We start from the raw sequence: 15361 nt of genomic DNA on the forward strand, positions 1-15361 counted from the left end.
CATTATTTATCAAGGATTATAAATATGTATTCTAACAGACATGTTAATTGACACTTTATGTTAAAAAAAAGTAAGTTACCGTTTACTATAAAAGGTAGTTTCTTAAAGGTATATTAGTGCACTTGTAAGTTGTAATATCTCAATTTGCAGAGAGTAATGGTTGTGTCAATGGTTCTTCTTTGTCCTGCATTAAGAACTCTTCCACTATGAACAGCTTTTACAAGCATTAGATATTCTTCATAAGTTACAGGACCAGCAGTCTGTTACAGTGTCCTTGAGGGGGCAGCATTACTCTCTGTAGTTTTCAGCCTGCAGGAAATTCATCAACAGAAGAAACTCAAACAAACATGGCGGAAAGTGAAGGCAGTGGATCTACAGAGAAATCTTCCAAGAATGAAAACATGGAGAATCCTTCACCTGAAGACCGGGACCTGAAAAGCGTCCTGGTCACCAGTGTGTTAAACCTGGAGAAGCTGGACGTGGACCTTTACAGGTAACTGTCTGGTTGTTCTTATCTGTCACTTTTCCCAACATGAAGCAGCTGTTTGCATGCATTAGTTAATGTTTATCCAGAGTCCTTATAATAAATGTCGATTACACCATCGTTCAATGTCTAATTCTCACTGCTGGTTATTTTAATGGCTTAAATTGCACGATTCGGTCAGCGCCGGTGTTTCGGTTCAAAACGTTACCCTGTTACCTGGTCCCTCTCAGCTGACAGCTGTTAAAAGTCCTGACAGGACAAACAGTTATACAGTTATAGTCTATGGGCAGGACAAATACACTTTTGAGCCCTAAACATAGTGACCACCTGTGAACATGTTGTAGCTCTGTGCAGCCCCATACACAACACAATACCACAGACTGCGTGTTCAGACCCCTTTCTATCAGAGCCAGCAGTAAGTCTACACGGAATCCACAGTTATACTTCCTGTTGGTGTTTTACTTCAATAAATAAACCGTATTATCACCTTTTAGTCTCACTTTTAACTGAGTTTTATTCTTGCAATAGTTTTATTTCATCTTTCTTTCTTTCTTTCTTTCTTTCTTTCTTTCTTTCTTTCTTTCTTTCTTATCTAGTTAAAAATTTAGTCACTTTTTAAGTATATACTGTCATATTTTAAATTGTTATAGACACTTTATTTATTCAGTTCATTTACATTTTTTGTTTATGTAGTTTTTAATGTATAGTGAATTATTTCATGAATTATTTAGTAATAGTGTAGAACCCCCCCCCCCCCCCCTCCCCCTCCTCTTCAGTTCTCCCTGTGACCTGTTGATGAATGTTGTACACGTCGTAGGCAGACATGTCCTTTTTGTGGTGTTCCTGATCATCATTTAAGTGTCTGCCCAGACTTCCGTCAGCTTTCTAGGGATGCAGTCAGGAAGTGGATCCAGGAGGAAGGACGTTGCTGGAGATGTGCACGTGAGCACAGAGTTTCTAACTGTGACCTAATGAAGCTTTGCCCAAAATGCAAAGGGAAGCACCTTGGAGTCCTTCATGAGGTGAACCAGCCACCAAAGGATGCCAGCACTTCTTGCCTCATCCATTCAAGCTGCAGCTCTAAAATCCCTTTGAAAGTTGTCAAAGATTAAGTTACAGAGGCAGAAGCCTTGAAACATATGCCATTTTGGATGATGGCTCTGAGCGAACCATGCTACTAGCAGCTGCAGCTACCTCTCTAGGGCACTAAAGCCCAGGGTCCATCATTCCTTTACATGCCTCTAGAGGCAACTCCTTCATATCCTCAGTGTAATGACACAATAGCAGAGATGAGAGAGTCTGTGTTCTGTGGAACAACTCATGTACTGCCAAGCAGGAGAAACTACTGGATCCTGCATGGGGGACGAGCAGTTAAAAGACAGAAGAGGAAAAGGATGGAGGTCAAGGATGACACTGGATCCCATCGGACAATGTGAGGATTTTCACGAGGATCAAATATACCTGACACATCTTTGAGGGGAGGCTGTAGAATCAATGTCAATCCCCACAACTGAGCAACTGTGTCTTTGAGCTGTGAGTTTTCCTTTATTTAAAGTGTGTAGTGTCTTAGTTTGCCTTATTTACATTTGTTAGTTTGTTGGAAGGAATAACTATCATGATGTATGTACCTTTTGTTTGATCATTTCCAACCAACGAAACCAGTTAAAACAGCTATAATAAATATTCTTTGGACTGGAAGCTCGTCTCATCATCCTCTGTCCTTGCAGACAGCCCATTGAGTTGGTCAATCCACATTACATTCGCACCCTTACCCAAACTATATTTTACAAATAGTTTAGTTACAGATTAGCCCTCAGCATTTTAATATGTTATTCTGTTTTACTTTGGTGTATTTACTTTTAGTGTAGCATCTTAGTCTCTTTTACTGGTTTAATATTTGAGTGTTTTATTGTCTTATTAAAGCTGTTGTTGGTAGGAATGGTGTAAAAAACTTTACTTTTTTTCTGCTGGGTTTGGAGATAAGGTCATAATGCCCATCGGTAATCATCGGTAAGTGAAGTAATTTGAGACTATTGCGAAATGTCTGTGTTTTCCTATGCCTATGTATAAAGCAATGTCATTATTCCCCTTGTTCCCGTTATGACCGACCAATCATAGCTAATCTCCAATCCTCTGTCCTGATTGGTTAAGGGGCGGTCCCTACTACGTCCTCCGATTGGTTATGATTCCGGCACTATCATGACTGCACACGCCGATCTGTGTTGGGGGACTAAGAGGAAACCTGGTTGGGAGGGATAGTGTTGACATTAGAAGTCCCTCTCTCTGAACAGATGTTTACTCTGTCACTACCAACAGCAGCTTTAACTTATTTTATTTTGATGAGTTTAATTTCCTGTGTTGAGTTTTAACATCTTATTTTACCTCTAGTGTTCCCTCATTAAGATATCATGACAGCGTTTCCTCAGTTTGTTCAGCACCTTCTTTTTTTATTTTTCATATATTAATTTAATTTATTTTAATATTTATTATTATTATTATTATTGCAAACATCACGTTCTTAACCTTAGTATTGTGGGGTGGGTTTAGGGTTGGGGCTGGGATGGAGGTCTTTTTATTTACTTTTTAAAAAATATTTTAAATGTATTCTATTTTTATTGTTTTTATGTACAGCACTTTAACTTACAATATCATTGTATGAAAAGCACTTTAAAAATAAAGTCTGATTGATTGATTGATCAGGTGGAGAAGTAACAACTACAAGACATTTACTTTACAAGAATATAGACCTTGATTTATTGTGTCTTTTTAGTATAAAAGGAGGATGGAGTAAACAGATATTCTCTTGTGTTAAAATCAAGATTCTTGTGGATTAGGTTTAAGGTTAAGAAGCACAAAGGTAGAAGATGGTTTATATATCATACAACTAAAGTGATCATGCCATTGGTTGTGCAAGAGCTGTCAGACTTTGCTGATTAACACAACACAATAATACAATTGACATTATTCATTTTACAGAGGCTCCTTTGTACGGAAGCCCTAAAAGGACATGATTAATACATTTTATCTTCTCTGTTTTCTCAAGAACGCAACTTGTTTTTCTCATAATCTCAAGAAAACAAACTTTGCTTTCTTGTGATAATGAGATAAATAAGAGGAGAAAATAAAAAGTATTTAACCTTTTGGAGCATACTAAACATAAGAGGAGCACATTTATACGTCTGGTAACCACGTAACTTCAGGTAATGGAAAGGCCCGTGTTCAGTTTCTTTAATTGTTTTGCTTGTTCACAAACATAGTTTAGATCATTTTGCCTCATTAAGAATAAAAATAAGACATTTATCTTACAGGTTGAAGATCAAAAACACAAAAAACAAGCTTTGTTCTCTGGATAAAACAATATAAATGATTGCATTATCACAAGGAAAATAAATCGAAATCTCAAGATAACAAGCTTTGTTCACTCGAGATATCGACTAAATTAACTCTATCTCAGGAAAACAGAAAACAAAATGTATTAATCGTGTCCTTTTAGGGCTTCCATACTTTGTACAATAACTGAATTTAAATGCAAAACACTGACTCTAATGTATCTGTCACCCTGTCACCTCAGAGCTTCATACGTACAGTAAAGAAAGAATACAAACCTGATTTGTTTTTCTACAGAGGGACACACCACTGGGTGCCTCGAAGCCAACGCCTGTTTGGGGGTCAGATAGTCGGCCAGGCGCTCGTAGCTGCTGCCAAATCTGTGAGCGATAATCTCTTTGCCCATTCTCTCCACTGCTACTTTGTACGAGCAGGTAAGATGCAGCATCACTACTAAGATGAGGCCAGAAGATGTGTTCGAAAGGGGGCTCATAGTTAATCCTGGGAGTCCTCAGGCTTAGCAGCGGCACATCTGAATTACTTTCTCCCCTCTCCGGTCTTTGGGGTGTTTTTCAGGGGACCCTAAGGTGCCAGTGCTGTACCAGGTGGAACGTACAAGAGACGGTCGCAGTTTCACTGTACGCTCTGTGAAGGCCATTCAGCATGGGCAGCCAATTCTTATCTGCCAAGCGTCCTTCCACATGCTGCAACCCAGTCCCCTGCAACACCAGTTCACCATGCCCACAGTGCCCCCACCCGAAGACCTGCTCACTGTGGAGGAAATCATTCACCTGTACCTCAGGTTAGTCTCTGCTCTGTCCTCTGCATCAGAACCATCCTGTGGCTGTGGCTTCTTCATGAAGGTCTTAGTCAGTTAGCTGTCTACGCTCTGCTTCCATTGGATAGGGAATTTTGAAAATGTTTCAGTCTGGTACAACTTGAATCTACGAATATGTTTAATTTCTTTTTCAATACATTTGTCAAAAAACATTCAATGAATAATGAAAGGTTCCACTTGCAGTCCACTGATTAGTACACACACACACACACACACACACACACACACACACACACACACACACACACACACACACCCTGGTTCACCACATCAGGTGTTCCCAAAGTGTGGGTCGGGACCCCCCTCGGGAGCCGCAGGACACAAATTGGGGGTCGTGAGAAGTCTTCCAGAAAGTTTTTTTTTTAAGTTATCTAAAAATATTTCTTATATATTTTTGTTTATTTAACCTTCTTTTCTTGTTTATCTTCCCGACTTGTTTGTACTACTTGTTTGTATTATGTCTTTATTACTATTGTTATTTTTGTATTTTTTTTATTTATTATTGTTTTTTTTTCTTTGTTGGTTTTGTGTTATTTATATATATAATTTGTTAACTTGTGGTGAACAAAGAAATACTTAAAAAATCCAATAAATAAAGTTGATTGACAAAAGTTATCGAAAAATAGTACATTTTACCCATTATAGTAAAAAATATTGACAAAAAGTTTTTTGTCTTTCTTTTTGCCAGATGACTCCTAAGTTTAGGGTTAGTGAACAGTTAATTATCAAAAGCATCAGTAGCAGCAGGTTAATTCATAACAGCACAGGAAACACAGACACATGCTCATATAGGTAGGCTAAATTTCTGCAGACCAGCTAAATGAAGCCACATTAAATCACTTTGAGGAACAGTGGGGGTCCCAAGTCTTGGCACCAATATTTTGGGGGTCGTGGGCTGAAAAGTCTGGGAACCCCTGCACTACATCAGAAACAACCCTGTTTATAATATCTCCATCCTGATCTGTTCGTCCTTCTGTTGTTTCGCAGCAAACCAGACCTGGCAGAAAATGCGAAACAAGGCCTGAACAAAATTCTGGCTAATGAGGTTCCCATTGAAATAAAGCCGGTCAACCCTCCGCACTTTTACAGACTGTTTGCAGCTGAGCCCAAGAAGTTGTTCTGGGTGCGAGCACGAGGACATATAGGTAAAACGTATTGCAATGGATTCAACACATGTGTGTATGTTGATGGTATCTGAGCAGCATCAGTTAATGTCTTCTGCGTGTGTGTTCATGCAGGTGAAGGCAACATGAAGCTGCATTGTTGCGTTGCTGCCTACGTGTCAGACTTTGCTTTCCTGGGCACAGCCCTGCTGCCTTATCCCAACTACAGAGCCAAGTTCTCCGCCTCCCTGGACCACGCCATGTGGTTCCACAGCACTTTCCGCAGTGATGAGTGGATGTTGTACGAGTGTGAGAGCCCATGGGCAGGTCAGTATGTTGTTCCCTTCCCATCTGCTATATCTCAATCAATCAATTAATCAATCTTTATTTGTATAGCACCAAATCATAACAAACGTTATCTCAAACGCTTTTACAAACAGAGCAGGTCTAGACCACTCCACACCAAGACAGGATAAGACTCAGTCTGACTCCCCCTTAATCCACCCTGAGCATTGTACCTCGCAGTATTTAGCTAGTAGCGAGGAAAAACTTCCTTTTAACAGGCAGAAACCTCGAGCAGAACCAGACTCATGTTAGACAGACATCTGCCTCGTCCGAGTTGGGTCTGGAAAGAGGGATAGAGGAGAATAAGAGAGAGAGGGAGCAGTGATGGTGATGAGACCAGTAGTAGTAGCTGTTGCCACCGGAGTCCAGCATGTCCGTATCAGCTGGAGTCTGGAACATCCACAGCAGGAGGACTTCTACGGCAGCACACCTGCACATGAAGAGAATCAGCTCTCTGTTTATTCTGTCCTGAAGCATCGCGGATCGATTCATCAGTAAAATGCCTCATTATTAAATTATTTATTACTTCAAGGGAAAATAGAAACCATGCAACTCTTTTCAAACCCTGTGCTCATTAATGATCAGCCTCATATGAAACTTTATTAACCTGACAGGAAATATAACAAGTGTTTTTACTAACAGACAAACTTTACTGTCAGACTTCTCTTCATGAAGAAAACGAGAACAAACAGGGATATTAACAGGAGAAATAACTGATCATTGATATATATTCTATCTGATATTAGACTCTATTACTCTATTTCATTAGACAGTGAATCTGACAAAAACAATCAGATATAACATAATCCATCCTCTGTTATATTGAATGAATGATTTTGCGTTCAGTATTTTGTGTTTAAAATTCACATCAAACACTTTAATTTCAGCTCATCACACACAGACTGTTTAGAAACCAACGTGTGTCTATGATCTATCTCAGGGCACCCTTAGTGACTGTTTTAAGGTCTGTTTCAGGGCACCCTTAGTGACTGTTTTAAGGTCTTTTTCAGGGCACCCTTAGTGACTGTTTTAAGGTCTGTTTCAGGGCACCCTTAGTGACTGTTTTAAGGTCTGTTTCAGGGCACCCTTAGTGACTTTTTTAAGGTCTGTTTCAGGGCACCCTTAGTGACTGTTTTAAGGTCTGTTTCAGGGCACCCTTAGTGACTGTTTTAAGGTCTGTTTCAGGGCACCCTTAGTGACTGTTTTAAGGTCTGTTTCAGGGCACCCTTAGTGACTGTTTTAAGGTCTGTTTCAGGGAACCTTTGGTTACTGTTTTAAGGTCTGTTTCAGGGCACCCTTAGTGATTGTTTTAAGGTCTGTTTCAGGGCACCCTTAGTGACTGTTTTATGGTCTGTTTCAGGGAACATTTAGTGACTGTTTTAAGGTCTGTTTCAGGGCACCCTTAGTGACTGTTTTAAGGTCTGTTTCAGGGCACCCTTAGTGACTGTTTTAAGGTCTGTTTCAGGGCACCCTTAGTGACTGTTTTAAGGTCTGTTTCAGGGCACCATTAGTGACTGTTTTAAGATCTGTTTCAGGTCACCCTTAGTGACTGTTTAAAGGTCTGTTTCAGGGCACCCTTAGTGACTGTTTTAAGGTCTGTTTCAGGGCACCCTTAGTGACTGTTTTAAGGTCTGTTTCAGGGCACCCTTAGTGACTGTTTTAAGGTCTGTTTCAGGGCACCCTTAGTGACTGTTTTAAGGTCTGTTTCAGGGCACCCTTAGTGACTGTTTTAAGGTCTGTTTCAGGGAACCTTTAGTGACTGTTTTAAGGTCTGTTTCAGGGCACCCTTAGTGATTGTTTTAAGGTCTGTTTCAGGGCACCCTTAGTGACTGTTTTATGGTCTGTTTCAGGGCACCCTTAGTGACTGTTTTAAGGTCTGTTTCAGGGCACCCTTAGTGACTGTTTTAAGGTCTGTTTCAGGGCACCCTTAGTGACTGTTTTATGGTCTGTTTCAGGGCACCCTTAGTGATTGTTTTAAGGTCTGTTTCAGGGCACCCTTAGTGACTGTTTTAAGGTCTGTTTCAGGGCACCCTTAGTGACTGTTTTAAGGTCTGTTTCAGGGCACCATTAGTGACTGTTTTAAGATCTGTTTCAGGGCACCCTTAGTGACTGTTTTAAGGTCTGTTTCAGGGCACCCTTAGTGACTGTTTTAAGGTCTGTTTCAGGGCACCCTTAGTGACTGTTTTAAGGTCTGTTTCAGGGCACCCTTAGTGACTGTTTTAAGGTCTGTTTCAGGGCACCCTTAGTGACTGTTTTAAGGTCTGTGTCAGGGCACCCTTAGTGACTGTTTTAAGGTCTGTTTCAGGGCACCCTTAGTGACTGTTTTAAGGTCTGTTTCAGGGCACCCTTAGTGACTGTTTTAAGGTCTGTTTCAGGGCACCCTTAGTGACTGTTTTAAGGTCTGTTTCAGGGCACCCTTAGTGACTGTTTTAAGGTCTGTTTCAGGGCACCCTTAGTGATTGTTTTAAGGTCTGTTTCAGGGTACCCTTAGTGACTGTTTTAAGATCTGTTTCAGGGCACCCTTAGTGACTGTTTTAAGGTCTGTTTCAGGGCACCCTTAGTGACTGTTTTAAGGTCTGTTTCAGGGAACCTTTAGTGACTGTTTTAAGGTCTGTTTCAGGGCACCCTTAGTGACTGTTTTAAGGTCTGTTTCAGGGCACCCTTAGTGACTGTTTTAAGGTCTGTTTCAGGGCACCCTTAGTGACTGTTTTAAGGTCTGTTTCAGGGCACCCTTAGTGACTGTTTTAAGGTCTGTTTCAGGGCACCCTTAGTGACTGTTTTAAGGTCTGTTTCAGGGCACCCTTAGTTACTGATTTAAGGTCTGTTTCAGGGAACCTTTAGTGACTGTTTTAAGGTCTGTTTCAGGGCACCCTTAGTGACTGTTTTAAGGTCTGTTTCAGGGCACCCTTAGTGACTGTTTTAAGGTCTGTTTCAGGGCACCCTTAGTTACTGATTTAAGGTCTGTTTCAGGGAACCTTTAGTGACTGTTTTAAGGTCTGTTTCAGGGCACCCTTAGTGACTGTTTTAAGGTCTGTTTCAGGGCACCCTTAGTGACTGTTTTAAGGTCTGTTTCAGGGCACCCTTAGTGAATGTTTTAAGGTCTGTTTCAGGGTACCCTTAGTGACTGTTTTAAGATCTGTTTCAGGGCACCCTTAGTGACTGTTTTAAGGTCTGTTTCAGGGCACCCTTAGTGACTGTTTTAAGGTCTGTTTCAGGGCACCCTTAGTGACTGTTTTAAGGTCTGTTTCAGGGCACCCTTAGTGACTGTTTTAAGGTCTGTTTCAGGGAACCTTTAGTGACTGTTTTAAGGTCTGTTTCAGGGCACCCTTAGTGATTGTTTTAAGGTCTGTTTCAGGGCACCCTTAGTGACTGTTTTATGGTCTGTTTCAGGGAACCTTTAGTGACTGTTTTAAGGTCTGTTTCAGGGCACCCTTAGTGACTGTTTTAAGGTCTGTTTCAGGGCACCCTTAGTGACTGTTTTAAGGTCCGTCTTTTCTCTGTTATTAAACTCAGCTGATGTTAAGTTTTGGTTGAGTCCGAGCCTCTGCAGCGTCCAATCAGTGAGAGATATTCAATAAGGGGGCGTGTCTGTCAGAGAAAAGACTTCCGCAAAGTCTGCTCTTGTGTTTCCTCGATTATCCCTTCTCCGATCAGTCTCCTCGCTCCTCGCTCCTCTCTCCTTCAGGAGCGCTTAGAGCTTTGGGACACGAGTTAAAAAATGGCGCATTAGTAACTACTTCCTGTTCGGACGAGGAGCGAGGAGACTACAGTTTAGAGCTTTGAGATGCACCCTAACACTGATGGTGCCTTACTTTAACAGCCTCTACCATCAGTTAGTGAATGTGGCGAGTAGAGTAAAAGAGCTTTGAGTGCTCAGAAAGAAAAGGGATTGTTGGAGATATTTACATTGTTTCTTATATTATTTAATTATTTTTTACTCTAATCAATTAATTTATTGTTATTTCATTCAAGGTAATTCTAGGATTTACTTTGATGCCTTAGATGTTATTAGTATATTTTGTTACTCACTTTTATAGGTTGATAGTTTTGCACCGGGTGACGTATATAGATGGACAGGTAAGGCAGGAGGGGCGGACACCGGGAAGGTGAATGTTTTTTTACCAGGATATTTGAAGGCACGAGGACGTTCCCTTTTGTTTGAGAGAAGCTTTTTTTTTTGTACAATAAACCACCAAAATACTGCATACTTGGCTGGACGTTGGCAATCTTTGGATACAGTGTAAGATCCACTCTACCCGTGCCCCGTGGCCGGTTTTTGATTTGAGTTTTGTAAAGTTGACCAAGTCAAATAGCCACTACTCCTCCTACCCGAGGAAAGAGTAAGAACAAGTCCATTTACCTTGAATATTTGCATTCAGAACTTAAATACAGGAACATCTTCTCAAAACAATTCTAGAAATAGAACATTAAAAACGTTGAATTTGTTTGATATGTTTATATCCATTGACATTTTTGGACTGAAACTTAATTGAGTTGTTTCAAATGTATTGGTTGTAAAAGTACTACATTTGTGGCTTATCTGACATACACACATTAATGATGTTTATATTAGTTCTGACACTACAAACATCTCTTTGCTTTAACCCTGATGTGATTTGTGTGTTTTTCTCTCCCATAGGGGGCAGCAGGGGGCTGGTTCAGGGCCGACTCTGGAGAAGAGATGGGGTGCTGGCTGCCTCTTGTTCCCAGGAAGGTGTCCTGAGAGTGAAACCAGGCACAGAGAAGAGCAAACTGTAAACATGTTATTTACAAATGTTATATTTCTTTGTATAATTTATTTAGAAAGATTAATATTTTCACTCTGATTATAAGATTTATCATTTAATCATGGATTTGTGATTTAAAAAAAATAATATATATGATATATTCACTTCATTCCAGTCATTAAAAACTGACATGTTAAAATGGATGATTGAATGCAGGTTTTTTAAATTTATTTTTGCAGGTCACTTTTTTTCAAAAATTCACTTAGTAGAAACGTGAAAACTGTTGTATGCCTGTCTAACAAACTCAACTTCAAGAAGTTGTAGAGAACCAAAGTTTAGCCTTTTATGGAAGAAAAAAAGGAGGGAAAGGATTGTAAAGCAGGACAAAAGAAACCAGCACCCTGATTCACTGCTTCAGTATGAGCAAGGGGAATGTATTGTTCTTTAGGACAGTCCAATGAATATACTGATCCTAGAGCTGGGCGATATTGAAAATGATGTTACGATGAAATATTTCATATCGGTGGATATCGATAATTATCACAATAAATATGAAATCATTACTTAATTTAGATGTAAAGTCAGATTTTTGCTCCTGAGTGAAAGTTGAAGACAGTTTGTTAGCTTGTATATGGATTCAGTTTTCTGATAAGCTTCTTGAATCCATCATTTCTGGCAGTGCAAAGTAAGAAAGATGTGTAAGTTTTCCTCTGTCGATGTCGCTCGTTTCAGCTGTGATTACATTCTGCTCCAAACGTCTTTAAGCCCCGCCTATCTCTCACCCTGCGACATGATTGGCTGTTCAATGCAGTCGTCTTCTTCTGTCTAATGATGGGCAGCAACTAGCGTTTAAGGCTCATTAGCGCCCCCTCTCTTTCCAGTGGTTGGGGATGTAATTACAGGTTTAAATTTATCAAACTTTTATCGAACATTTATTATATTTATATTGAGAAAAATTACATCAGGATAATTATTGTTATGGAATTATCGCCCAGCCCTAACTGATCCCTCAATCCAAATTGAAACAAGTGGTAAAGAATTGAACACACCAAGATACACAACGGCCTCAGAAAATGAATGGCCGGCTCCAATAAGGTGTATTAAAAGGGTAAAACTATTGTGGAGCACTAAGTTTTCCAACTGTTGACACTACGGCTATGGGTTGTGTATATCTTTGAGAATGCGATGCCAGAATTCATCATAGATCTCAGACATCCGGGAGAGGCTCAAAGTAGAGCCACTGCTCCTCCGGATCCAGAGTAGCCAGATGAGGTGGTTCAGGCATCTAGTCACGATGCCTCCCAGACGTTTCCCTTGGGAAATATTTCGGGCGTGTCCGTCTGGGAGGAGGCCACGGGGAAGACCCAGGACACGCTGGCGAGATTATATCTCTCAGCTGGCCTGGGAACGCCTCAGTATCCTGGCCAAAGCTGCCCTGGCTGAGACTGCTGCCCCTGCTACCCGGACCCGGATAAGCGGAGGAAGATGGTATGGTACGGTATACATTTATGGCTTTAAGCTTAATTTATACAGTCTATGGTTAGGACTGTTCAAAGGTGTAAGGTGGATCATTGAACATTTGGCAATATACAAAAGAGCTCGATGAGGATGAACACAGGAAACACAACACAAAGAGCACATCCCCAACAATCCCGAAACGACAGAATCTGACAAAACCCAATAAACCAAATAAAATATGCATACATAACAAATCGGGGGAGTGCAGAATAAAGTTTAACCAAATGCAAACAAATGTGAGAGAAATGTCCGCCTGACTGGTGTGTGAGTGGTATCTGAAGTCATTGTTTCCTCGCCTTAATAATAACAAAATGTAGTTGAAAAGGAAATCTTGCGGAGGATAGTAATTATCCTCTTTAGAAAAAATCTAGTTGTAAAGTTGATGCATACATGATTTGCTGTTTAAAAAAGACAAATGTTGTAGTCAGGTATTGGAGCAGAAATAGAAGAAAAGTGAGTCTATTACTAACAATTTAAAGTACTTCTTGACCTTCGAAATAAAGTGGAAAAGCAGATTTCAAAGGTAAAGAAATGATGGTTCAAGTAAAATAAATTATCGACACAATTTCATATGTATAAATCTGTAAACACAACAGGATTTGAGCTGAAAAATGACAGATCTTAAAGCAATTTTTATTATAACTTGTAAAAAGTACCTGTTAAAATTGAATTTCCCCCCTGGGGATTAATAATGTACGTTTCTTCTTCTTAAGAATGCTTAGCCCTTATAATGTTACAAAGAGCTTTCAGTAAATTGAAATCAAGGATGTAATAAAAGAAAATGGCCTGATCCATGTATCAGATTTGATCAAGCTTTATCCAGTTGAAAAAAAGATTAATAGACTCTACAAGGCCCCAAATCTCAGCCTATATACATTTGTAGATAAGAGTCAGGGACAAAGACTGAACTGATGCAGTTCTGCCTGCAGGTGGAGCCATGGAGGGGGGCACAAGTCTATAACGTCCATGAGACCTTTTCAATTAGTTGTATCAATCATCATTCAAATTCATTTTAAGGTCATTTAATATTAAAAAAACAACATGAATGTAAGTTTAAACTGTAGGATCGTTTTCACCTAAGTCCTTAAACTGATGAAAGCTCCAGAAACTTGAGCCAGTTGTTTCCAATTAACATAGGTAAACAACCCTCAAATGTCCATATATGGGCATGAGACTGCAGTGCAGCGTGTACAGACAGAAATCAGACAGTATTGAAAAGAGGAGCAGAAAGAAGTCGGAAATGGCTAAATTAAAATTTTAAAACAATTGAACACTAAACCCAAATGAAGGAAGAACTTAATTTGTTTAGAAATGGAAGTGGTGCTGCTGGAAGGGAACAAAAACATGAGCTGATGTATATATTTTAAATCCACTAGGCTTTAAATTGAATACAAGAGAGGGATTGTTTCAGTGGATATAACCTCAATCCACGGCATAATTCCAATTGAAAGTGGTTCAATCAAGACATTATGACAAAGGGCTACAAAGATACAAATATAAACATACAAATGTAAAACACAAGACGGTTGCAGTGCAGTGACAGGTACACAGTACTCCTCTGACACCAGTGCATTTGGAAAAAATATACATATTACTTGTGGACATTTTGTCCCCCTATACTTTTGCTAAAAGACCTAAGAAATATGCTGCTGGGTGAACAATCACTAGGGCAGTAAGTATTGACTTTTATATCCTGATTTCAGACTGAAATAGCTTCATACGTTATTTAAATCAAATGAATTAAATGTTGAGTCCATTTTCTTCAGAACATTACTAACCTGGATTTACTGAAGTGCATCCTGTGGACAACTTTAAACTGAATGAGACTAAGCATTGCACAGGATGAAGGGGTAACCCTTTTTAATGCACCTGTCCACCAATCCTCTGTCAAGTTCCCATTTAATTCATTTTCACATTTAGTTTTGATAGAAGTGAATTCATCATCAACTGCAACAATCTGAGAGTACACCTTAGAAATCAGCTCCCTTTGAGGTGGGTGTGTTTCTAGTAAACGCCACCAGCACTTAACGTTGCATGATAATAGAAATCTCATAACATAAGATGTATACCTTATAGTAAGAGGCAAGCTGAATATTTTGAAGATCTTTTTAGTTATATGACCGTGCTAGTGTTGACTACTTTGCACGTTGTCTTTTGAAATGTGTGATTGAACTAGTGTGTTACAGACACAGTTTATTAGTTTGAATACATTGCAACATAATAAAACAGGTTTCTGTTCAGACTTTACATCTTCATGTGAAAACTTTTCACTCAACTGAACTTACAGATTGGGTAAAACACTCTTCACTGGACCTGCATTTAACTTTCAATTTCATTTCTAAACCAGAGTGACTGTAAACCTGATAAGCACATACATCACATGACTTCTTGAAAGAGTAGGTCCTTTCCAGAAGCCTCCCAGGACCTGTAAACTCTGAGTACAATGTTCAGTACATTACAATGTTTGAAAAGGTCTCTAGCATGATTATTCTTTAGTATGTTCACAAATATCTTTCCAAAGCTCTCTATGGTGTGCACCCTCATTAGACACCTCTGATCATTATGTGCTGTTTGTAATCTATTAATAACTGTTAACATACCAGGAAACTTGTTGCAAGTTAAAAACAAAAATCATAGGTAGAAGCAATTAAAACAAAAGCAAAGACTGATATAATGTTGTGAGGCAGAGTCTAATACAAGGCTTTTTTTGTAATCTCAGAGCACCAGAGGTGTTACTTGAATTTTATTAGATATTCAGGATAGGCATGGCTGTCATGGAAGACGACATACATTTTGGGTGTTCCTATGTCGTCCACAACACTGTCATACTTCTGAACAGAAGCAGAACCCTTTGGCGGAGGTTGAATCATGTCTTTGTGGCCAAGGGTGAAATCGCCAGTGAGCACTCGGCAGAGGTACATGAACTTCTCCTGGTTCTGGTTTGGCTTGGAGTAAGCGTCCTTGGAAGAGTAACTGGCTTTTACTGCAAAGTATGTGCCATTCCCACGACGGGCAGCTA

At 39.7% G+C, this 15361-nt stretch overlaps 2 protein-coding genes across 3 annotated transcripts in view; one reads left to right on the top strand and one right to left on the bottom strand.

The window, feature by feature from the left end:
• Window positions 1-302: 302 nt before the first annotated feature.
• On the top strand, window positions 303-11027 carry acot8 (acyl-CoA thioesterase 8). The gene is made up of 6 exons (XM_034681803.1): window positions 303-493; window positions 4109-4245; window positions 4388-4613; window positions 5637-5794; window positions 5888-6079; window positions 10737-11027. The coding sequence occupies exons 1-6, from the start codon at window positions 348-350 to the stop codon at window positions 10853-10855; spliced, it is 978 nt and encodes a 325-aa protein (XP_034537694.1). The 5' UTR covers window positions 303-347; the 3' UTR covers window positions 10856-11027.
• A 3488-nt stretch (window positions 11028-14515) lies between these two features.
• LOC117819461 (protein mono-ADP-ribosyltransferase PARP14-like) overlaps window positions 14516-15361 on the bottom strand; it is a 34852-nt gene continuing 34006 nt past the window's right edge. For both annotated transcript variants that reach the window (XM_034692851.1, XM_034692858.1), the window contains exon 17: window positions 14516-15358. In XM_034692851.1, the coding sequence (XP_034548742.1) occupies window positions 15075-15358 (284 nt within the window). In that variant the 3' untranslated portion in view covers window positions 14516-15074. The remainder of the gene's footprint in view (window positions 15359-15361) is intronic.

The sequence above is a fragment of the Notolabrus celidotus genome, chromosome 1 (genome assembly GCF_009762535.1).
Source record: "Notolabrus celidotus isolate fNotCel1 chromosome 1, fNotCel1.pri, whole genome shotgun sequence".
Taxonomy (NCBI): domain Eukaryota; kingdom Metazoa; phylum Chordata; class Actinopteri; order Labriformes; family Labridae; genus Notolabrus; species Notolabrus celidotus.

What these genes read in the sequence shown, in the direction of transcription:
- acot8 (XM_034681803.1), top strand. Translation starts at nt 348, where the DNA reads ATGGCGGAAAGTGAAGGCAGTGGATCTACAGAGAAATCTTCCAAGAAT. An exon ending in CTGGACGTGGACCTTTACAG is followed by an intron (nt 494 to 4,108) that starts GTAACTGTCTGG and finishes GTTTTTCTACAG; the next exon opens with AGGGACACACCACTGGGTGC. An exon ending in CTGCTACTTTGTACGAGCAG is followed by an intron (nt 4,246 to 4,387) that starts GTAAGATGCAGC and finishes GGTGTTTTTCAG; the next exon opens with GGGACCCTAAGGTGCCAGTG.